A 25,472-nucleotide genomic window follows, 5' to 3' on the forward strand; every position below is an offset into this window, starting at 1 on the left:
TTGGCCAGTTGGGGACATCTTCTGGTGACTTCCTTACACTCCCCTGTACTTCACAGAGGCACCCAGCATGGAGGAAGTGGTCAGAGGTCCTGGGTCTGCTATGATCTGGTCCTGGTCACACACCCAGAAACTGTTCATTTTCTAAATATTTTATGTGCACAATGCAGTGGATGCTTTAAGTAATTTATCTAGCTATGCAGCTGTTATGATGTGAGTCTGGATGTCCCCCTAAAGCCTCATGCAGTCATGGAGGCAGGCTTCTAGAGTTTGTAAATGACTTGTGGTCCAGTGCTGGGATTACATGTGTGAGTGCTGCAGCCAGGTGAGTGTGGCCCACATACAATATAAGGGACAGAAGGAGTCTTCTCTCTATGCTCCTCTCCTTTTTGACTTTTTGCTTTTGTTTCTTGAAGCTGCCATGATGGTTGCCCCTTAGCCACATCATCCTGCCTTGGAGCCAGCTAAGTATGGGCTAAAAACTCCAAAATAACTATCAGCTAAATAAACCTTTCCTTCATTCATTTTGGGCATCAAGTATTTTGTCTCAGCAATGAGAGAAAGTAACCAAGACAGCAGCTGTCTCCCCAATCCAGGAGTCCCTGAACACCGAGCCCCTGGTCCCACCCAAGCCCTGTCAGGTCCACTTGACTCCTGCCACTAATACCCTCTCTGAACACCTCATAGATCTGGACATACCCAGTGCACCTCTGCCATTGCTTCTGTCATTCGTGTGCTATCAGTGCTCTCTGCTAGCCCATTTTGCCAAATGGTGGTCTTGATGTGGATGTTTCTGTCCATTCCCCAGTTGGTGGACATTCACATCATTCCAGTTTCCATTTTTTTATCTGCAAAAGCATATTGCTAATCCCTAAGGTGCACATCTATTCCAGGGGGTTTGGATAATATGGAGTAAAGTCTTTGGGACAGAGGCAGGGGCCTCACAATGACCACTGAGGGAATGCCATCATTTTTAATGTGACCGGCCGGAACATGTTGGACCACCCTGGAACTGGACCTTAAAGAGCATCCTGGAGAGCGACACAGACACCACAACTGGTGAGGGAAGAAAAGCCTCCAGTGGCTGATGACACGGGGCAGACAGCTGACTCGTGAGCTAAGTGTGAACTCGGTGAGCTCATGGCAGAGCTGGCTGGGAGCAGCAGCCTGCCTGGCCAGAAGGAAGGGGCCGTAGTCATGGACTGCACCCGGGATGGATCGGTGTGTGCCGGAAACCACGAGTGATTCAGCAACGGCTCGTAGGTCCAGATGACAGCACTCGGGGTACTCTTGGCCTCTGATGAGAAACATGTGGCTCCCCAGCTTCCCTGGCCCCTGCACCACTGTGGCCAGCTGCCCCAGGACATGTGGGCAGCACTTTCCTGCACCTTCCAGCGGCACCGCCCTCAGCCTCCTCCTGCAGGGGGGCTGCACCGCCCCTCTCCTGCCGCCTGCAGGCTCAATGCCCTGCTTTCTGTCTTTGGAAATCTGCTCTTCTATCTGGACTGATAGCTGTAAAATGTTGTTTGTTCCCGGCATCGAAGCATGTATATTGAATTTGCACATTCACATGGCAGAGCAGTTACACATTATCTTCTGTTTGCAGGGAGGAACCAAAACTTGGGCAGGCGCAAGGACACAGACACACACAGGTGTGGGGGGCTAATCCCCAAGGAGGGGCCTAGCAGGGCTTGAGCCCCAGGTCTGACCTCAGCAGCCACCTTTAGCCCAGGTCTGACCTCAGCAGCCACCTTTAGCTGCTGCATGGCCAGTGTGTGTACAGTGCCTGACCTGACGTCAGCTCCACTGTGAAGAGAAATGGGGCAGCAAGCAGGTCCCTGCAGGGTCAAGAAGAGAAGGACCCAGCACAGGCAGCTCCGACTGAGGCATGTGCCAGAAAGAAGGCAACCTAGAGAAGCGGCTCCGTGCGTAGGAGACTGATGCTCACGGAGCAGAAGTGGCGGCCGGTGCAGCTGGAGCTTCCAGGACTCATGAGTTTGGATCACATAAGCCTGGCACAGACGGGAGGAGCAGGGGTCCTGGAAGCCTTGCCGAGAAGCCGGGAGATTTCTCCATTCAAGGACGCCCTCATGTGTAAGGAATTATCGAGCTTGTGCTTTTTCTGCCAGGAAACAGAAAGACAAAATCAGAGGTCAAGAGTCATCATAGCCAGGTGTCAGGTGTAGCCTTCAGGGGAGATAGAGGAGGAACCCAGGGCTGCAGCATCACCCCTGAAGCCTCACCTGTCCCTTCTGCTTAGTGTGCTGGAGAAACACTTCTGGCTTGAGGAGAGATCTTCTTGGTGGTCAATGAATGGCTCACATGCAGAGAGATCACAGGGGACACAGCGGCCAGCTGCTGCATCGCAGGGCTGTGGGTCTCTGTCACAGCTGCTCCTCCCCCTCTGCTCCAGGTCCTACAGCCACCCCTCCCTCGGAGGCTGAGGCCTCCCAGCTGGCTCCCGGCTTATGCTGAAACCGCTTCCCACATGCTGCTGTCCTGTGTCATCACAAAGCGTTCCTTTTTTCTGTTTTATAATGAATATTTAAATATTTTTATGAGTCCATATTCCTCACAGGGAGCTGGCTTGTCTCAGTACACATTTTCAATCTCTGTCCTTCCTCTCCTGCCATCCTTGGTCCGTTTTCCACTTGCAAAAGATCTGTCTGCATTTCCTGTTATCCATCATCCGTTTTGGTCTTCTGACTTTCTTAGTGACTTTCTCATGTAAGAAACGCCATGCAAGGCGCATGGTGTGTTCTGTCTGATGGATTTCACTTATGATCTCAAGGTGGAACATTTTCCTGTAAGCACACATCCCTTTGTTAAATTACACTAAATGCCTTGTTTTCTGTTTGTTTGTTGCGGCACTGTCAATTGATTCAAGGGCCTCTGCACCAAGATAGATTCTTTTTTTTTTTTTTTTGTCTTTTTCGTTTTTATCGGTACCAGGGATCGAACTCACAACTGCCTGCTTGCGAGGCAGGTGCTTATGCCACTGAGCTAAATCCCCAGCCCCGAGATAGATTCTTGATGCTTTATATTTATTTTATTGCATTTTATTTTTTATTTTTTGAGATAAAGTCTCGCAAAGTCATTAAGTTGTCCATGCTGGGCTCCAAATTGTGACCCTCCTGCTCCAGCCTCCTGGAGTCCTGGGATTAGGGTGTGCACCACTACCCCAGCTTCCCATTACCTTTAACTTATTGTGATTTACATTTTTTTTGCCTCTGTTTTTCATTGCTTTCCCCACCCTCCTGCTAGAATTTGAGCTCCACGTGAGCAGGAAGTTTTGTCTGCTTCGTGTGTCCTCCGTCTCGATAGCTTAGCAGAGTGTCCCTGCCATTGTGCACAGTGTGACAACCAGCCAGCAGTGACAGAAAGAGCAGATCCACCCGCAAGCCTGAATTTCCTCCACTTTGGGAGATTAAATCCACCCCTTCATGTTACACAGCTCTGTGGGAGAATCTGTTTCAATACTACTATCACAGTATTTTGCTTAAACCTATCTTTGGAAACAGCAGTAATTCCTAGTGCTGTGAACAAGTAATCATTTGCTTGAATATTTCTCTTTATATTTGCTTGAATATTTCTCCTGACTCTATGAGTAATAACATCTGGGAATCTTAGTTTGGGTTGTTCTCAGTTCATATATTTTTGTGTCAACCAAAAACAGCATTACTAAATAATCAGTATAAGACTACACATCATAAGTTGTTGGCGAAGAAATTTTTATAAGGAGGCTAGAGAGTGGGTGGTTATTCTGAACCGTGCAATATATTCTTTTAATTCTAGCTAAATTCCAGCAGCCTCTTACTTGCTAGCAAACTATAGTCTTAGCAACTTCTGAGATTGGTTAGTTAACAGTTGTTCCAGAGCAGCACACTCTCACAGAACTTTGCACTGACCCAGAAATATCTGTTTGATTGATATGGTAGCCAGTAATTGCAAGTGGTTAGCAAAAAATTGAAGGTGTAAAGTTGAGCATTTATTTGACTTTAAATTGTCTCAAATTGAATGTGAATATTCATTGTGGATGTTAAACAGCTTTAAGACTTAAATTTTTCATCTTGTTCAACTTCAATTATGTAGCTAAGGGAAGGTAATGACCTTCTCACTGGATAAGGCAGATTAGGTTTCTTCTGAAGACGAAGTACTTGTAATAGGTTGGTCAGAGAGATGTCATAAAGGATGCACACAGCAAGAAGAACACAGTCACCAACATACAACAGCACCCTCTACCGTGACATGTAGTCTCCAAGAGAAGTCCAGCTACTTATTAGAAACCTGAGCCATCTCTCACTCTCACCGTATTATTTGTTTTTATGGCTTTTTCATATTTTTCTCATTACATTTCCATGAACTATATCCATTTTTGTCTAACTACCAGATCTTAGATTTACTAGATACTTTTCAGCTTCAGTTATCACATTGCTTTTTTTTTATCATTTCCTCATTCATTTATTCTGAATTTATTTTCCCAGCCAACCCTTTCTGGTCTCTGGTGGTCATCCACTGCATTTGTTAAAACTCTCTGAATTACTGCAAAGTGTGTTTATTTTTTTAGTTTTGTGGAAGAAAATATTCAGGGCTTTGAAAATCTCTGAGCTCACACGAGCAGACAGCCCACCTTTTCCTCTTTATAATTAGCTTCCTGTTCTAATTTTCTTTCCTTTTCAATGTAGAAGTTACAGATTGGCAAGGAACACTGCAGTTTTATGTTCCACGATGGTCGTCACGTTAGTTCCTTGTCGGCCTTCTGAGGGGTTTGCAGATGGGGCCCTGCACCCTGGGGCCCACTATGTTCTTGTCCTTGGCTGTTCCAGCCTATCAGAGTCGTCCATGCACATTGTCAGTCTGCAGTAGCGCCCCCTAAATCACTGTTCCAAATGGACATCCAGTCTCAGGGTTTCAGTTTCTTTGCTGCATTTTCATAGACAACACAGATTTCCTTTCCTTTTGCCTCTCTTATCAGTGAGCAGCTTGGTTCTTGCGCTTCATCTGCTTAGGCACCATCAGGGTCTGGGTGGACTTGGGTGGATGGTACAGGTTGGCACGCTCACTTGCTGGAGAAGGGTGTGTTCACTAGTGTGGTCCTGGTGCACCAGCGTGAGCTCCGGTCTTGCATCCACAAAGGTAGGATCACTGACTTCCCTGTAGTGTGTATACAGTGTGTGTGTGTGTGTGTGTGCATCTTAGTCACTTTCCTGTCACTGTGACACAACACCTGTCACCCACCCACCTGACAAGATATTTATTTTGGCTCAAGGTTTCCATCCGTGTTTGGCTGCTTCTCAGGCAGGCACAGCATAGCAGAGGTGCCAGGCACATACAAAGCCTCCCGGGTCATGGTGGTTGGGAAGCAGAGAGGATGAGTAGAAGTGGGGGACGAGAATGCACGCTTGCAGTGGCCCTGCTCCAGTCGGGCTCCACCCCACAGTGAGTCAGCCGCAGCAGCCTATGTTCCAGTCACCTTCCACTCAGATCGGAATATTGGGGTGCATTTTAGATCTAAATCAGAGCATCAAGCTATTAGCAAGCCTCCTACTCTCCTTTCTGTTTATTTGTCCAAAAGTGACCACCACACTTTCACTGTCTTATTTTGAGGGCAGTTGTATTTCCAGGGAATTATGTACCACACCCACCTTTCCCCTCTGTTTCTGGTGGGTCACACCCCTTGTGATAGAAGAGATTCCCCGTGTTGTCGCAAATCAGCTGTGCTGGCTCTGGCCCAGGTGGGCCCTGACTGTGGCAGGAGGTCACAGGTGAAGCAGCCTTCGTTGGACTGGACCTGTAGGCTCTCTGGCTTCCTGACTCCGTGAAAAGGGGGGTCCTGGATGTGTTTCTCAGTCTGCAGTCGTGGTGGTCTCATCCAGGAAACTGCCTTCCTCTTGGACAGAAGCTCTTCTCCACTGCTTGCACAGATCTGTATCCATGTTCCCTCCATTTACAAGTTGTCTATTAACACACACTTAGTGGACAAGAAGTGACCTCATAGTACTGTTAACCAGCTACCGTGATTTCCTGGATGTGTAAATGGAAACTTAGGGGATGGAATTAACTGACCTGCTTCCACAGGAATGGGTGTAAAGAAGCCAATGAGTTCATGATGTTTCACTCCAGAGCAGATTATAAAATCACATCTCATATTATGTAAGCTCCCGAATCCAATCATTTCCTGACTATTCCATCTTGAAACTTGTGTTCAAAGCATTGAAAATCTAGACTTTGGATGTAGGAGAACTGTAGAAGAGGGTTTATATTCTTGTGTCTGTGAGATTTTCCATTACTGTTTCACAGGGACACGCATATTTGAAGAAAAGAGGTTCACGTTTTCAGAGGATTCAGTTCATTGTTGTGTGACTCCAAGACAAGAGCATCAAGGGCTGGGTGGAGAAAAGGTGCCCAATTCATGGCAACTGGGAAGCAGAACACAGGGGAGAGGCAAAGAGGAAGAGGCCAAGAATCAGATATAGACCCCCAAGGCCACATCTCCATGACCACCCACATACACCAAGAACTGTGTTTTACTAATCTCCTTAGATAGCTCAAAAACCAGTCAAGTTGACAGTTCAGCTTAGCAATCACTATTCTTATGAAAATATTATGAATGATAACCAAAGGATATTTTGCAGGGAAGAAAGAATGTTTAGTTAGGGTGTGCCTTAATGCATGTACATGTTAAAGATTGTTTCTTTGAGCTGTATTGATTTGTCCTGTGTAGCATGTACGATAAAGACAAGGGAAATCATAGACTTCAACAAATGTTATACAAAAAGCAGAGAGAGTTGTTAAAGAATGTGATGTTTCTCAGAACTCAATACCCGGACACTCAGATCTTGCCACGGGGACCAGAGGGTTTGGATCCAGAGTCCTACCTTAGTTTCCAATATTGGGAGTTGGATGAGATCCTGGGTGTCAGGGACCTCTCAAAGCCACTGAAGGACCCTTCTTCCAATCCTGTGAGGTTGTTATTTGCAGCCCATTCACAACCATGGCATTAGGGACAGACGCCTTTGGATTTGGTTTTGAATTCAGTCACTTCCTGGCTATGATTTCATCCTTGTAGGCATCAGTTTCTGCAATTCCTAGGTCTAAAGCAAGGACCAGTGTGTTAATAGCTAGGAAACTTAGCTCTTGGGATCAAGCACCAGCTCTGTAAATGGAAGCTGTACTATTACTAATTATTAATATATTGCATCTGGCAACATCTCTTGTTTCAGCATGGAAGGAAACAGCTGTCCTGGGAATATCTGTGTTTGCCTGCTCTGACTTCTCATGGTTGCTTCTTGGAGTGTGTAACTGCCCAGTGAGGACCAGGAAGGCTTTAGGAGAACCTCCAAATTCACCCGCAGTGTCTGAGACTCTCTATTCTAATGCAGTCATGGACATACATGTTTTGGAGATATTTATAATGTTGGATGATCCTTTAATAAAGTTTTTTTTCCTTAATTAATGATGGTAATGCATAACACACCCAGATCAGCTCTGGAGCAGCTTTCCGCTCCTCCCCACAGCTGACTTTTCTCTGCCGTCTCAGGAGGGTGGCAGGGTCAGAAATTCATCTCTCCTGGCCAGAAGCTCGGTTTCTTCAGGAGCAGCCCTTTTCCTAAAATTTCCAACCTGAGTCTTAGCATTGCTTTCCCGTTTCGTTTTGCCTCTCCATCTGATTGGCCCCTTGATGCTTCTTGCTCCTTAATTCATCTTGTCTGTTCCATTCCCCTGCCGATTCCATGGTCTAAGCCTTCGTCTCTGGCCCAGCATGGTATCATCCCCTGGGGATGATACCAAGGTGACGGTAGACGGGGCACTCTGGGGAAGGGAGTCATGCTGGAGCCAGACAGACCCGAATTGTAACCTTAGCTGCGGGGCCCACCAGTACGACAGTGCCAGGCCTGCGTCTGATTTTAATGTCCATTTCTGGTAAATAGGAATAATAGTCCTCAATTTACAGGTTTGTTGTTAGGGTAGGAATAATACATAGATCAAAACATCTAGCATATTATCTGCCACAGAACGTGGCCAAGACAAAGTAAATGCTATTTTCTATGGATTTATTGGGTAATACCATGCTCAATAAATGCTTTATTAATTAATAAAACACCTGAGAGCAGATAAAAACACTAGAGGTTTGAAAAGATTCAATGAGATTTTATATTGTGTATTAAAATTGAGGGAAAAATAAACATTATTTTAGAATTACAAAAATTAGCATACAATATCTAAAGTGTATTTCCATGCTATGCATTAGAACAGACACCTACCAAGCAAGCTGAGGGTGTCAGATCCTGGGAGTGAACACAGAGGTTCTTCTAGAGCCTTCTTGGCCCTCAACAGAACTTCAGGAACTTGAGAGTTCTTTTTCCTCTTGATTGTATTCTGAATAAATTGCAAAATATGAAGTCACACATGCTACTGCACATGCTTGACACAGTCACCCATGTAACTACAGAGTCAAGCGTACGGGTGCCCATGCACTTGAGCAGGTTGCTGAACTGGCCCGAGGTCTAAATGAACTCCTGCATGGAGTTTCAGATGGGCTGCCCGCTGGTGGCTGAGCTTCACTGTGACCAAGGAGTCCTGAAGATCCAGCTTGCTGCAGACTGTAGTGCCCACTCTGCCTGGGCCGAGGACTGAGGAGAGCTGACTGAGGGTGACCTTTGGCTCCAGGCTGCCTCAGCAGTGGGGTCCCTACTGGCTCTCATGAACACCGTCTTCCTCTGAGCTCTAATTTCAAGAGTCACTACTAGGTTCAGATCAGAGAATAAGGCGAGGAATCTTGGAAATTTAGGTCCCAGTGCATTACATTAGTGTGAAATACACAAGTGTGAAACCTCAATTTTAAAGACAGGACTGAAGGCAAGGAATTCATCACATGGCACTCCTGAAGCTTCAGAATAAGGTTTTAGGACAAAAACCAACCAAACAAACAAAAAACAGCATCTCACACAGCAGAGAAGAACGTGTAGACTCCGGAATGGTCTTGGGGAAGCCTACAGTCGAGGACTTGCGTTCACCGGGGATACTCAAAGCGCTCTCCAGCTGTATCCTGAAATCACAGCACTGCTTCTAGCAGCCTGCCTGGGCTGAAGACTCGCCCTGGGAGTCAGAGCCTGCTGAGTAATGCCCACTGTGCACATCTGTGCTGCTGCAAGAAACCACCAGGCCCCGGAGACGGTGGGCCTGGGAAGTGATGTTGTGGGTACTCCGCACAGGCCACACCGTCGTGCTGCACCAGTCACTACACTGGCCAGGTGTAGCCAGGTCACCAGACCCGGATGGAAGTGGCCAAGGCCAGTGCGTGAGAGTCACACTCCTGGGTGGGGCGGCTCATTGGAAGCCTCTTCTTAGGGGAATGTGCTGTCTGAGCCTCCGCTGACTCCCCGGAAGGTCTGCTGACTCCCCAGAAGGTCTGCTTCTCTTCTCCATCCCTCCTCTGTCTTTCCCCTTCTTTCCATGTATGTAGCAGGCTTCGTGCTCAGCACCGCGGCTCTAACCTAGCCTCCCTGCGCTAGGAGCGGGGGCTCTGAGAATCCAGAGTAAGTCCTTCCTGGTGGATTATGATTGCATGAATAATGTCCCAACTAACAAGATTAGACCTCAGCCAGAGACCCTGTGACTGTGTCGAGGTCCAAACATTAGTCTGTCAAGGCTGCAGGTGAGCATTTGGAAAGCGGCCAGGAACCAAGTTTAACGCTGAACAAAGGACAGAAATGACGAAGCTAGGACTTGGTGTCAGGTGATAGGCGATTCCTGTGGGCAGCAGGGCCCGGAAAGCCCAGTGTCTTTGCCAGGCATATCAGGGAGAGGAGTAAAAACCCAGACTCAGGGTCCCTTGGAGGAAGAAGGAGCTTTGTGGTTGATTTAGCTTCCTAGATTTTGGATGAATTTCGATTTTCAGAGCACTGCATGTAATCTTGTAACAAGACTGAAAGCGGTCGAGGCACTTGAGGTAAGCGCTGGATTGGTCTTGGGCCAAGGTCATGTTTGACCCTAAAGTTATGAGGAAATAAAATGCAGTTTGACTTTGACAAAAGCTCAGTGAAAGCAAACGCTTCAGTGTTTCAGAGATGTCGCCCAGACCTAGAATGAATGAAACAGCCCTCCCTCCTGATCACGCTGTCAGAGGAAAAGGCGGAGCATAAACACAAAACTATTTGGGAATTAATTCGTCTGTTTCTCATGTCAAGTGCACACTGCTTCACTGCGTCTGTTGCTAGCTGACCTCCTGGGACGGATGCATGGGACAAGCTGGACCTTGCACACTGCAGGAGAAACACGCTCGGGGGTGTGCATACCCATGACCCAGCCCCTGGCACACCATGCTGTGAGCCGGTGTGCAGTGGACATTTTATGAGTTTCCAAATAAGCACCCACGACTCAGTGAGGACGCGCTTGGATATGAAGAAAACATTAAGTTTCCACGAGCTACTGGTTCCTTTAAATAAGCTGGGGAAAATGTAGCGAGTGATAGGAATAAATTTTATTTATTTGTTTTACATGTTGCTTGTCAACCAATATTGAAATCAGTCTTAGCTGCTATATTCTGTGTTTAATGGAATAGGCAGTTATTTAAATATAAAATAGTATAATTCAGATTAAATTATTAAAGAATTAAATGTACGTCTGCTCTACTCTGTCCTCGGATATTCAAGGGTATTCAAAATCCCACAGGCACCAACCAGACACTCTTGTCCAAGTGCCCGTCCACTTAGCCTGGGTCTCCAGAGGGTGGCTGGACCCTGGGGAGTGCAGAAGGCCCTGAGTAACACCTGTCCTGGGTGCTGGCCGGGAGTCTTGGGTTCTTAAGGAGGTGAGGGTCTTCTGAGGGTTGATTTGAAAGACACTGAATTGACTGCATGTGAAAAACGTTTGCTTAAAGCAGGATAGAATTCTTTTTTCTCTTTTTCAGTTTGCTACGTAGACTGTTTCAATAATGTGGAAAAACTATGTAAATATTATGCCAAGTTGAGCCTCAGGTTGTTGCTCTTTGCTGCTCGTGGGCCTGGTTCAAAGATGATGAAACCCAGCTCGCCTCAGCCGTTTCTGAGTCCCAGCTTGGCTGGTACCTGGTCAGACTCCAGACTTCTCTGCACCCTCCTTTAGCTGGTGGAGTTTGTAATTAACACAGAGCTATCAATCAATTCAGTACAGCTCCTTTGGGGCAAGCCCCTGCCAGGACAGGAGGCCAGGTATTTGTCCTTCCCAGGGCCCAGGCAGTCTGCACCCCAGGAGGCCGGCCTCCCGTGGTGCTGATGGCAGGTTTCCGCCTCCCCTCCTCCACCAGCAGGAACACGGTGGCCAATGCTCAGTCTCCCCCGGGCGATAAGCTCGGACTTTCCTCGTTCTTGTACATTCCCCACCCACATTCTGTCCTCCCACATTGTCCTGGCCTTTTCCCAAGCCCTGGGAAACTGCTTCTGTGTGTCTGTTGTCCATGGCTTACAAATCCTCAGCTGTCTCAGGACAGCGCAGCCCAGGATGTCACTTGTGGGCACTGCTGTGGACAATGTGTCCATTCTCACCCACCCCAGCTCTCCAGGGAGAGGCAGATCCAGGTTCCTGAGACAGAGGCAAGCTAGAGCATTCATTCACCTGTGAGCCAGCACCTTCCAGAACCTACAAAGCACCGTCGCCAGTGCCCAAGATACAAAATGATCAGCACACTAACCAAGCAGAGAGCTCAGCGGTTTAAAGCTCTAAGTGGTGTGCATTATAAAATTACAGCAGCATTTAATAGTGTTTCTAAGGATTCTAAAAGTCCAACTCTAACTCCACGACCCAGCAGTGCTCTTAGAAAGCCTGACTGCATAGACACTTTCAAGACTCAAGTAGGGCAGGAAAATCAACAATGAAGTGAAATCACCTCATGCAGCCCTCCTTGAGTCATGTTCCTAAAATAACCACCATCTCCAGCTTCCCATTAATCTGGCAGGAAACATGCTTACAGTGAAGATGCCTCACGAGGAGAGTCAGGTCACCCTGCAGACTGTTATATGTACTTGAGTAAACATTCAGTACCTCTTGGACAGCCTACAGCAGAAACACCTAATTTCCAGGTTCTGGACTTTAATTTTCTTTAAATCTCGCATGGCATTTCCTACCAATGTGATCTGGCAGACCTCACCAGCTCCTCCGTGTCTCCATTTCTTCATCCATAAAAAGGGACGCAGATGCCACCTCAAAGGACTGCTGTGAATGGCAATGTGAGTTGTGGTTCAGGAACTCAGAAGCATGTTTCATTGTAATCACTACTAGCACATGATTATGTAGCGTCTGGTAGTCATATCCTCCCCATTCATGAATATGCACTTCAAAAAATTTACCCTGAAATCATAAAGAAGCATGAAAATTATACTATGCTATATTTTGTTTATAGTTCTGCTATCACAAAATGCTACAAAACACACTCACACATATTTACCAATTTTTTATTTCTTTTTTAAATTGATGTATTAAATTGCACGTGTTTGCAGATGGCCTTGGTTCACTAACAAAAAGAAACACAGACAGAGTAGATCAGGAGGTAGGATCCAGTGAGATGCTCTGTATAGGAAATACAATTAACCTGAAAGAGGGCTTATGGACTGAAAGTCAAAGATGAGAAAACAATGCTCTATGTGACAAGGAACCAGAGAGAAATAAGGACAGCTCGTCCAGCAGCTGCAGATAGGTTGGAAAGTCATGACACTTTCGTGTAGTGGAGACCTACTCAGCCATAAGGACGGAAAACCTTGAGGCTTTAGTAGGTAAAGAAATACAGCTCAGATCAAGCTCAGGGGTAAAAAGGTTCAGACCCACTTAAGTAGATAGTGGGTTGCCCCCCCTATCTAAAAACTAAAGGAGTTAGTGGGACCCAAAATATACAAAGCACCCTGAGAAAGGGAAAGGGGAGGAATTATCTAAAAAAGGAAGGCAGAGGACACTGTTAATAGTGTATCAGGATTTGAAAGCCACATTACTCTTATCTCTCTGTGTAGTTTGATTTTATTCTGTTCCGGTCTGTCTACTCGAACCAGATTTGAGGACACAGACAGCTAGCCCAAAAATAGCAGGATATACTATAGTAACTATCCTTAATTTCCTACTGACTTAACCTGAAGCTCTGTATTACTTACACTGTCTTACTGTGACTGATCTTAATTCAATCTGGTTTGTTAGATTGCTGTTTTGTCTTGACAGATTTTATTCGAATTTGGTATGCTTGATAGTATCAAGTCTAAGAACAGTGGCAACTACTCTGAAGATGACAAGATGCAATAGGATACCCATTTTGGTTTGATTACTAACTGCTTTTGAAGTCCTATAATGTCTCCAATATTTTGTTTTTATTAATATTGCTATGTAGTGCTATTATGTTATGGCTGATGATATAGACAATTCTATTGAATAAAGAGACAGCATAGTAACTACTGTAGATCACCTAGTATTGTGGTTGTATATGTCTTTTTCATTTCATGTTTTTCTAGGAATTTGTGTTGCTGTCTTTTTTGATTTGTTTTCCCCTCTAATACAGAAAGGATAGGTATACATTTAGAGATGCACGCATGTGTAGAACTTGTAAACTGCTTACAAGAATAGATTATATCACATAAGATGTAATGAACAGATACTCTGGAGAAATTGACATACTGAGATACCCAGTGTTAATTCCGTAGCGTCATGACATAAAATCTAACAATACTATTATTCTTTGTCCAGAGTGATATTAGTCTGTTTTCTTTTATTTAATTTCAACATACGTAGAGATGCTATTTCGAAGAGAATGAGACACATTATGGCAGCCATTGTTAACTTCCCTATTATCTGGTCTTGAAGACCTAAAGCGCCTTCATCATCCTGTTCTGATCGGTTTAGTACTATTTTGTTCAGTATGAATTCACTATGTGTGAAGATACGGACAACTGTTTGGAAGAAAACAAGAGAAAATGTGATAGAGAGTGAAGATCTCCGGTGGTCTATCTTTGAAATCTGTGTTTCTTAAATTTTTTTCTTATGATCTGTTTTGTTCTGTTTAATTTACCCTCTTTAAAATAAAAAAAAATATTGTACGTGTTTGGTGGGTACATGACATTTTGGCACAAGTACACTTTGTGTGATGTTTAATCAGCGTATATACCTCTGCTTACACACTTACTATTTTTATAGTGTAACATTCAAAGCCCTTTCTTGTAGCTTTCTGTAGTATGTTATGATTATCTCTCAACACCCTGCTGTGCAAGACACGGGAAACCATTCGTGCTGTCTAACTACAGCTGGTGCCGTGGGTCAGCTCTTTCCCATCTCTCCCTCCCACCCAGCCTTGGTGACCTCCGTTCTGTTGTTACCTGTGTATATATGCCAATACCATGCTGTATTAGTTGCAGCAGCTTTGTGATATCATCTCTCTGCTCCACCGACCTGTAAGTCTGCTCTTATGCCAATACCATGCTGTATTAGTTGCAGCAGCTTTGTGATATCATCTTAGTGAGTGCACACAAGTCACACATTTCATTCACCTGCAACAGCTCCAGCAGCCATCTACACAACTGTCCACATCATCGACTGTGGGCGTGGTTTCTCATACTTAACTACACTGAGCAAGACTTGTAGTGTGTCTGTGACTCCCATACATGGAGCACTATGAATGCAACTTTGGATCAAAACAAGTGTTTCCGAAGTTGCTCAACTCTCAGCTGCTCTCACACCAAAGCAGAGACAGTCGAGCGGCTGCCTCTAGACACGTTAAAGCCTCCAGAGTACTAGACAGGTGCTTGTGTGCCAAAAGATCGTGACATGTGTAGTTCTTTTACACAGCTTGTTTTCTTCTTGAAGCTCCTTATTAACGAGTTGAAGACAACAAATTGAGCCTCTGATGGCTGAAGTAAGTCTAGTGTTGTTGACCACATTTATAATCTATATAAATTTATAGCATGTAAACGTAGTCACTATGGAGAGAATATTTTATAACCAGAAGAAGAGCCTTCTATAGGCTCTGTGGTGCAGAAAAAGCTGTAAAGGACCAGAATAATTTCCAAACTTAGATCAGACTGGGTATTGGGGAAGAGATAATATAGAAGTAGTAACCAGTCCCCCGCAAGCTGTCCAAATGGTGAAGGATGCAGATGGCATTTGTCATTAGCAAATGTGAACATCTTTGCATTAGTGTGAAGCAACCCTAAAGCTAATCATGCATACATTGCTTTCTGTGTGTAGCTTATGAAGTCTGGCTTTGTATTAACAATAGAAATATAGATACTACAAGAAACCAAACTGTTTATTAAATTCTCCATTGTTTAATGTTAAGGATTATATAGAAAGCATCTGGAATTTTTTGCCAATAAAGTATATTAAGTTTTTAGTAAAAAAAAATTATACATTTTAATGAAGTATCATGTGGCATCTCAACACATGACTCCATGATGTTTAAATTGGGTTAAGTGTTTCTAGCTCCTCAGATACTTGAAGTCAGTAAAATGCCTCCTTTAGTTTTTCAGGAGTTTTAGAGTGATTCAATAAAAATTTAGGAGTGTTTTCTGATCTGTGAGGGATGTCACTGATGTTTTGCTGAGGACTGTGCTGCCCAAAGATGGATGTGGGGCAGAATCTGTGTGGTGACTGTATTGATTCTTCCAGCCCAAGAACACGAATATCTTCCAATTTGTTTGCCATCTCATTCAGTTTTTCTCACCAATGTTTTATAATTTTATTGAAGATTTATTTGGTCTTCCTGACTTGAAGTTTTCCCAACATGTTTTCTGTAGATACCACAGATGAGACTACCTTCTTGGTTTCTGTTTCAGATAACTTGGGATTAGTGTACAGCATTGCTACTTATTTTTGTGTGGTCATTTTGCATCTTGAAACTTTACTTAATTCATTTGTTACTTCTGATATTTTGAGTCTCTGGTGTGTCATTTGCACACGTGGTAATGTGACTTTTTGCTTTGCAGGTTGCACATCCTTTAGCGTCACCTGATTGCTCTGGTTAGGTCTTCTAGAGCCAAGTTTAATAAAAATTATAAAAATGTGCTTTGTTCCAAATCTTGGAGACAAAGCTTCCAGTTTCTCCCCATTCAGTATGAGGCTAGATGTGAGCTTGTTGTATATGATATGCACTATATAGTGGTACATTCCTCATATAACCAATTTTAGTGTTTTTATCGTGAAAGGATGTTGAGTTTTATTGAATTGTTTTCTGCATCTGATGAGGTGGTCAGATGGGATTGGGTCTTTGTTCTACAAGTGTGATGTGCCACATTTATTGATTTGTGTATGGTGGATCATTCCTTGTATCACTGGGATGAATCTTACTCTTACAGTAAATGGCCTTTTTTAGTGTATAATATTTTTCAGCGTAGAAGTGCTTATAATAAAGACCAAACCCTCAACTGGGATTGTGCATTTCAAACGCTGAATATCGTGTTGCATAGCTAAGTTTCCACATTCGCCTGTTTGTCTTTTTTCTCACTGTGATCATGCTGGAAAATATTTATCAACCAGAAAGGAAAATCAAAATGTTGTCTCTCAACTGTGCTTCTTTGTTACCTAGTCTGTTATAACCAAAAATTTTTGTAAAACATTTCTCTTTATGTCCTTAATATCTTGCTTAAAAAGAACTTCCTGACCCCTACGTAAGTTCTCTTCTACTTTCTTCTGGATTCATTTAACTCATACTTTTAAAAGAATGTGTCACTTGTTATTCATGTTTTAAAATTCACTCAAACAGTTTTGCAAAGTGGTCTCTCAGGAGTCTCTGTTGATCTCGCTGTCTGGGAACTTCTCCTCGATATTAATGTCTAAGTTCGTCTTTCCTGGGGCCTCTGCTGGTTAGAGCTGAAGTGGCCAGCTCTGGTGTGCTGCAATCCCTCTCTCTGTTCCTGGAGGCAGGAAGCTGCCGTCTTCCTGCTCCATCTCCCTGGAAGGCTGTGGTCCAGGAAGGCGCTCAGGCTGTGTGAGCTCAGAGACTTCTCAGCCCTTGCTCTTGCCCCAGAATTCGAGCCTTTCCAACAATTGCCCTCACTGGAGGGAATATCGTGTTTGTGGAAAATAATACAAAAGTCACAAACTGTAATCGTTGGAGAACTGGCCATGGCTCCACCTTGGAAGTGTAACCGTTTTCTCTCTCCTCCTTGTTTCTCCAGTCGGGCTTGATAAGGACGGAGGAGGCTGACTACATCCTAAAGCCACTTCCCCCACACCTGGCAGGGAAGCTGAATGGCTCCGCCCAGGGCGGCCCTGCCTCCCACCTGCTGTACAAGAGATCCACAGATGCCAGGGCTCCGCAGGCCAACGAGGTCCTGATGGTCTCCAGGCGCCGGGAGCTTCCCAGACTGCACCCACATGGTGGCAGCTACAACCCACGGCGGCTCCCACAAAAGCAGCATTTCTGTGGAAGGCGCAAGAAATGTATGTAAGGGCAGTTCTTCTAGTGTTGCATGGTTTGGCCATTATGGAAATGTTTTCGAAGTGAGGGCCTTTGTCTGAATTACCTCACAGATTTCTTCAAAATTCTTTACTTGGTGACAGATTCTAAGTTGCTAAGGTAAGTCTAGGCTGGAGTTGAACTTGTGATCCTCTGGCCTCAGCCTCCCAGGGTGTTGGGATTACAGGCATGCATCATCATGCCAGGCCAATGAGAAATTCTTAGTTTCCTTCAGAAATGTGTCATCATGCAAGGTGATAGTGATTATCACTGTTACACCCAAGCGGTGTGTCCAGAGAGGTCCCTGTCGGCGGTCCGCTGTGAGTCTGCTTTCCTTGGAAGACGGGTCAGAGATCATAGGTGGTTTCCTTTCTTTACACAAATGACTGGGCAGATTAAATGACACTGCGCAGAAGTATAGAATCTTCAAAAGAACCCTGGCTTGTCTGCGTGGTAATTCTATATTTTTGAGGCTTAGATTTATTAAAGCCCACATAGCTTTTCTATTGAAGCAATTTATATTCACATCCATATTTTTATGCTTTATTCCTCCACATCAAAGGACAGACTAAGCACAACGTCATACACCTGCGATTCATCACCAGGGCTCTGTGCATGGCCACGCAGGAGATGACCTCTTATTAATCCAGGAATCCTCTCCGGGCTAAAGAATCAGAGGCTCTGCAATTCCCTTGCTTCCTTGAGCTCTGTCGTCAGGCTCACCTGAGTGACACTTCCCCTTCCGGGTGCCCAGAGAACCTGGGCTCCCCCAGACCACCTTCCTTTGTGTGGTTGGTTTTGAGGGTTGCTGTAGCCAGCAACCTAAAATAAGAGCAAGATTATGGTGGGTACTCAGCAAATCTTGGTGAACAAAGTGAATGAGCCCTCATTTAGCATCCCAACAAAAATGCAGCTGCAGTGCCGCTGACATATCTGTGCCCGAACTCGTTTCACCCAACACGTGGCAGCCACGTGCTGCACACACGTGAGCTTGGAAAACTCACTCACTTGAACCTCCTTAGTGGATTCTGCGTTTTATCTTTGGGGTTTCCCTGGGAGTGGGGGCCAAAGTGCAGGTCTTTGGTCTCTGTGGGGCTCGTACTTACAAAGATTCTTCCCTGGCAGAGAAGGAGTTTACCTCTGTGTTCACTGAAGCATCTGTTATCACAAGTTCAAGCCCAGCCTAGGCATCTTAGTGACTTAGCAATGCTGTCTAAAATAAAAAATGAAGCCGGGCTGGGATATGACTCATGCCAAGACCCCGAGTTCAATCCCCAGTACAGAAAACAAAGCTAACACAGCAGAGAAAAGCAAAGAAAAACTACTCAGAAGCGGCAGGCGCGGTTCCTGCCTGGCAAATGCAAGGTCCTGAATTTGATTTCTGGTGGGGGCGGGGAACAAATTCTATTCTGCATAGAATAATGGGTGAGGCTGGCCCAGGCAGAGGCGGGGTCCTCTGTTTCTTAGCTCCTGGGGTGCTGTTTGCAGGGTTTGGCTGGCACTTGCCTGTCTGGGGATGGTGCTCTAGAGCCTTGCAGAGGGTGTGCAGTTCGCTGCCCGAGTACTGGACATGAGACCACACAGTGCTGCTGGCCCTGCACCCAGCCCCAGGCCTGCGGGTGTCCTGCCCTGTGCTGCAGCCTGGTTTTGTCCTGTGCATGTTGTTTTGCCAGCCATGGAGACCAAGACCAAGTTCTCAGGACTGTGCAGTCCAGACCTGAAACCCTCATGTAGGGAAGGCCCCCCTTCGTAGGGAAGGTTCCCTCTGCCTCAGTGGTCCCACCCGGGGTCCTGCACACATGTGGCCTGGAGGCTGAGTGAGTCACAGAGGCAGTTCCCAGATCACGGCCACCCCCGAAGAGCAGTAATGGCGAGTGACGAGTGGCCTGAGCAGGAGTCCCTGTGACTCCGGTGCCCGTGGTCCCATGATTACCATGCTCCAGAGCTTCATTCAGGTGTGCAGGGGCGGAAGAGTCTGTGAGGGAAACACTGTCCACCAGAACTGTTGCAGATTCAGATTTTCTGCATGTTGAAATCTTTTCATGTGAAATGAAAGATCTTAGGTACGGGCTCCGAAACTTAACATGAAATACATGTTGTCTGGACACCTACCCCACCGCTGGCAGGTGTCTGAGGCAAGACTGTTAGTGCACCTGTGTTCTGCAGGTGACCCATCCCAAAAGGTCAGGGGTAGAATTTTCCACTCATGATGTCCTGTCAGTGCCAAAAGGTTTCGGATTTTAGAGCATGCACTCACCATATTTTTTGGATTAGCAATGCTCAGTATTTTAACAAAAAGAGATAAAATACACCAGGTGAGAGCAGAGACTGGAGGGCGCCATCTGCTCGTAGCTGTGGGTGTGCGTCACCAGGATGTGGCTTCTGCCTGACAGCTTCTTCACTGTGCTGTCTGAGGCATCCGTTAATCTCGGTGTTTTCCTACAATGTGGACTTAATGATTTTAAAGGCCAAAGGTATTTTTAAAGGTGTTACTCAAAGAGGGCAGAGTGAAGTTTGCTTTCTAATTAAGTTAGACAGCTTTGCATGGCCCTTTCTAGGAAATTATACTCTGCAGCAAAACAGAGCTGCCGTGGAGAATCTAGTGTCCACTCCCAACTGTGCAGCAGGGTCAGGTCTCAGGAAACCAGCACAGGCCACGCTCTCTTGGTCATGATACTGCACTGCCTCCTCAGGAACTCTGCCGCAGAGGAGCCCAATGCCCAGATCGTGGGTTTGTAGTCTTCAGAGTCTGCTTCGAGCTCTAGGACTCCTGAGTAGAGAGTCCCCTTTCTTCCTGCTCAAAATCAGGACAGAGTTACGGAGAGAAGCACAGCAGTGATTGCCACAACCCGATAGGGGTGACCAACAGCTACAGTGAACGTTTAAATTAAAAAGATGATCACAGTAAAAGGCACACTGCTCTGAATCCCCTCCAACACTTGCCTCTGCCTTGGACACACCTACTCTGTGGCTCTTGGCACTTTCTGGAAGGGGTCTTTTGTGAGTGTGATAAAACCGGTCGATGACTGCCAATTTCCCGGACATGTGGCTGCATGACTTCTGGCTCATTCCGAGTTGGGATAACCGGGAAAGGGAATCGTTTTAAATCAGTTCTGGGCAAGGCAGCCACAACGGTGCCACTAAGGTATAGGGGACTTGGCAGGCTGAGGGGGTAGGGGGGTGATGGTGAGGGGACCCTGAGGAGGTGTTGGCAGTGTGCTGTCACCTTAATAATTCTGCTCTCTAGACACTCCACACTCCTCATACATTTCACAGACTTTATCTGTGATGTCCTATTTAATACAAATTTTGCATCACAGTGTGTCAGTGCATGCACTTTTATTATGACCATTTGTTTTTTATTTTATGAAAAATAAAACAAATTTTCATAACAAATTAATGAGAATGACAACAGTTAATCCCCTGGGTAACCTTATCTTCAAAGCAGTTACTCAGAGTACAAAAAGCCAAATGAGTCTTACTAAAAGGACACAAATAGATAATAATATAAAACTTTCTTTCCAATGAACAGAGTTATACTAGTTATATAAAGGAAACAAATTAGCATACACACCGAATTACCTTTGAAATAATGGACTATGTGATATTTGGGCTTTTCTCTGCTTATTTATCTCTCTTCTATTTTGCTCTTTATTATTAATAGATAGATGATAGATACATGGTACATAGATAGATAGATAGATAGATGATAGATAGATAGATAGATAGATAGATAGATAGATAGTTTGTCATATAAGAAGACCATGCAGCATCAAGGCCAGCTGGGTGCACTGTGGGTGACACCTCTGGTTGGTGGCATGTGCCTTCTTCTGCTCTTCTCGCCCCGTCCCTGTAGACATGCCGCAGCCCCCCCAGGACGACCTGTTCATCCTGCCTGATGAGTATAAGCCCTGCTCGCGACAGAGGCGCTCCCTGCTCAAGTCCCACAGAAATGAAGAGCTGAATGTGGAGACGCTGGTGGTGGTGGACAAGACCATGATGCAAAGCCATGGACACGAGAACATCACCACCTACGTGCTGACCATCCTCAACATGGTAGGGCTCGCAGCCCCTGGCAGCCGTGGGAGTGACCTGGGAGACAGTGTGCGTGAGTGTGTGTGTGTGTGTGTGTGTGCGCGCGCGCGTGCGCACACGCATGTGTGATTCTCCAGTCTTTACTTGTTGGCTTACACCTCATAAACAAGCAACATTTTATGAGACTGCTCCTCCAGCTTTACTAGGCTCTCATCAAAGGAGGCATTTTTGCAACTTCAGAGAATAAAATAAACAAAAAATAAAAAATAAAAGAACTTGACCCTGCAGCCTGCCAGTCTGGGAGATGTTTCCGGGACACCAGTGTGGCTCTTTCCTGGGAGCTCCTAAGAGGAGGCTGAGACGTTTCCCAGCCTTAAGTCGGTTTTCCAGCGTTCAGTGAGTGATTTTAGAGGGCTGTGTAGAAATGCCCTCCCTTTAGAACCCTGATAATCAGATAACTATAAATCAGTTTGACTATGAAAACTTAAAGCCCTTGAGCTTGCTGAGGATCAGCTCAGATGAAGTTGTCTCAAAGTGGCAGCCGCAGTAATTTTTGAGGAGTTGGGGAGCTGTGCCAAGCTCTAGCACACAAACGTGAATTCTAGGTCACCAAAAATGTGTAGCACCATCGTGTGTTTTTAAGGACAGTCTAGTAAGAGCACTTCAGAAGTGTGTTCTGTGTTCTTCTTCCCCGAGTGAAGCACCCCTAAGTGCTTCCCCTTCCTCGCCCTGTCATGCCAGCATCATTTGTGGAAGATGAAATCAAAGATTGATAATGGAAGAAACAGAGAACGGGAAAGGAGAGCTGCCCAGGCTGGGGAGGAGGAGATGCTCCACAGGAGTCATAGGTCCAGCCTGGCTGATGGATAACAGCTCTGCAGACGCGTCCCGTATTTATTTCTCCACTGTGGTACCCACGGCCCACCCCCACATCAGCCCATGATTGTCACCTGTCCCCGCTTCTATCCCTGAGCGCCCTCCCACTCATCCATTTTTACTTCTGTGTTGCATCCTTTGCATTTTTTTTTTCATCATCTTACCCCATTTTCCCTTCTCTTTCTTGTGTCCTTGTCTTGGTTATTTTACTCATTGTGGAGACAAAATACCCAGCACCCAAATTCAAAGGAGGAATGGTTTATTTGAGCTATGGTTTGTAAAGATTTCAGTCCATAGTAGCTGGCTCCGAGGCAGAGCGGTAGGCCTCCTGCACCCACACGGGGTCCCCCATCACCCACAACCAGAACTGTTCTAAACCAACCAGTGAACTAATCCACTTAGTTTTAGTGCCACACACCCATGAGGTAGCCACCTCCAAAAAACTGCACCTATGAGCGTGTGAGGCTTTGGGGGACATCTAGACTCAAGCCATACCAATCCTCTGAGTCCTCCTTTGAACGTTCCTCTTGTGCTTCTGAAATTTTGTGCCAGGAGAACTTGGGTGTGTGTGGCCTCTGTAGTCATCACTGTGTGCTAGAAAATTGTCTATATTCTAAGAAGGACACTTTCCAACTCAGGGGACCGTAATCCTTCCTCAGGACTCAGTGACGCCAGATGGAATCCTCTCTCCCACCCCAAAGGTCAGCTTTTTACCTCCAGACAGGCACAAGGAGCATTCTGCACTGCTGGTTAGATCTGAGTATGCTACTCAGCGAAGTAAGAACATTGCTTCCCTATTTGGAGCCCAAGCTCCGACAGCTGGGGAGATGTTACCGTTTGGGGCTGACGCAGATTTGCTCTGTGTTCCAGGTGTCTGCATTATTCAAGGATGGAACCATAGGCGGGAACATCAACATTGCTGTTGTTGGCCTCATTCTGCTGGAAGATGAGCAGGTAGTCTATTTTTGGAATCCCCAGTTTTGCTTTTTTTCCAGAAAAATAAATACAAAGCAGTGAGGGTGTTTTTTGTTTGTTTGTTTGTTTTTGATTTAATATAATCATTCTATATATTCCTTTCTTTCTCTTTGGGAAAGAAACATTTATAATTTTCTGTCTAAAACCATGAGTTTCTTTTCACATCTTTTCAATGATTTTTGTGGCTTTTTCTTCACTAATAGTAAGGAAAACACTTTCATAAACTGAGATTAGAAGAAAGTGGACTAGAAGAGCTTGCTTAAATTCACGGGTGGGGAGTGTGCTGGGAAAGGCGGGCAGAACATGGGGGTGCCTGGGGGAATCGTGCCCTTCCTGGTTTTTGCTAGAAGTCTGGCAGCATGGCACAGCCTAGTTGTTAAACAGTGCTGCGTGTCTCTGCTCCTCTCACGCTGGTGTGACCAGGTTTTCAGGTTGGACAGTGCACCTCTCCTGGCCTTCTCCCTTAGATTTTTATTTTGTAAGGATTCTGAGAGCTCACTGCATGCAAATCCATCTTTCCCTGACTGCAGACAAACCCCAAACTTCTCTGGGCTTGGCAGCAGTGGGAAAAAGAATCACCCCACCTGGCCCCAGAGCGCCCTGAGTCACGTGAGCACCTGAGGTGTGGAGAACTGGGACTGGCTTAGCCAGGAAACGTTCCCACGCCTTCCTGCCTGCTGGCCCTCCCGGGCTGAACATGAATTCGGCAAAGAGCATGCCAGGTTCTCCTGTTAGCCACGGTTTTCTTGTGTAAAGCAAAGCATTTATAAGGTGAAATCTGAGCCCATCCATCAGGTCCCAGATCCTCTTTCCCGTGCAGGGCAGGGTGGGGCACGCGTGGAGGGCTGTGTCTAGCTGGACTGCTAGGGAAGACGTAGCCTCGGTGTCCTTTGTGTGCCTGTCTGGAGGAGATGGGTGCGGAGCCAGCTGGGCTTCTCAGGTGACGGGTTAATTATTCCTTGTATTAAAGTGTTTTCACCTTGGAACCTGTCCAAGCTGCAGAAGAATAAGCCAGGTTATCATTTGATCATACACCTGTGCTCATTTTAATTAATGCAGCGTTCCTGGAAGCCACCAGCTGAGGAATGTAAGGCATGCCCCCCACCCCCGGGCTTATGTGCAGTGTTTAGCTAGGTGTAGCTGACTCTCTGAAACTCTGCATGAATGTTTTGGGGGAAACCCTTTGCAGTGACTGCAAATGAGACACAGGTTTCGCAGCATCCCATAAGTGAAAGTGTTTACCCTAAAGGGCACTGACACCGAGGTGCTCATCCTGATGTTTGTCAGGCATCCAGAGGAACACACACCCTGCGTGTGAACGGAGCTTGGATGCCTTAGGGCAGCCTGTGATGACCAGTGTTCCTGCCACGCCCACACCCCTCAGTCCTGAGTGGTCCGAAGTTCTTCACTCTGGAATTTCACTTACTGCATGTGCAACTTGATACCGTGGACAAGGTTCAGTGTCCCCTGGACACTGTGTTTCTCGCTGGAAATGCAGCTTTACCAGCCACCAGACCTCTTGTCATGAACATACCGCCTTTGTTAGACAGTTTTCAGCACTGCAGTGATAAAGAGTAAAAGATGCCTTATTTGGGGACCTGGGATACCATTTGCCCAGCCTAAGAAAGGGGCATATCTCTGGCCAATTGTGCTGTTAGTGTACAAATGTGCAAAGCCGTGTGTGAATGATCATGTCACCACAGGTAACTTTGAAATGGCTTTGAAAAATTTTAAGTGCAGAATCACGTGTGCACAAACAGGTACCTGTGTTACTGAGCCTGCCTTCAGAGTCAGACACATTCCAGTGGTTTATATGTAGAGGGGTAGAAAGTGTTCTCACCAGTCCACCCAGCTTTAGACAGCACACTACCTTTGGGCTTTCAATGCATTTGCTAGTGTTTCATTTGGGTCCAGCTATGGACTTGAAATCTGAGTTGATGACACTTTGCGGTGGTGACAGTGTCCGATAGCATATGCTTTCTTTCCTCCCTCTCCTGCACAGCCAGGGCTGGTGATAAGTCACCATGCGGACCACACCTTAAGCAGTTTCTGCCAGTGGCAGTCTGGGCTGATGGGGAAAGACGGGACCCGCCACGACCACGCGATCTTGCTGACGGGCCTAGACATATGTTCGTGGAAGAATGAGCCGTGTGACACTCTGGGTAAGTCCCTCCAAGGGAGCAGC

At 45.9% G+C, this 25,472-nt stretch overlaps 1 protein-coding gene across 3 annotated transcripts in view; it reads left to right on the plus strand.

Moving 5' to 3' along the window:
• Adamts16 (ADAM metallopeptidase with thrombospondin type 1 motif 16) overlaps positions 1–25,472 on the plus strand; it is a 147,987-nt gene that overhangs the window by 25,846 nt on the left and 96,669 nt on the right. For all 3 annotated transcript variants that reach the window (XR_010050385.1, XM_063257940.1, XM_023560913.2), the window contains 4 exons: positions 17,121–17,385; positions 21,258–21,457; positions 23,183–23,266; positions 25,290–25,449. Coding sequence is in view for 2 of the 3 variants with exons in the window: in XM_063257940.1 (XP_063114010.1) it covers positions 17,121–17,385; positions 21,258–21,457; positions 23,183–23,266; positions 25,290–25,449 (709 nt within the window). In the remaining variant the exon portion in view is untranslated. The remainder of the gene's footprint in view (positions 1–17,120; positions 17,386–21,257; positions 21,458–23,182; positions 23,267–25,289; positions 25,450–25,472) is intronic.

The sequence above is a fragment of the Cavia porcellus genome, unplaced genomic scaffold (assembly GCF_034190915.1).
Source record: "Cavia porcellus strain 051 isolate PalLab524CR breed Dunkin Hartley unplaced genomic scaffold, mCavPor4.1 scaffold_11, whole genome shotgun sequence".
Lineage (NCBI taxonomy): Eukaryota > Metazoa > Chordata > Mammalia > Rodentia > Caviidae > Cavia > Cavia porcellus.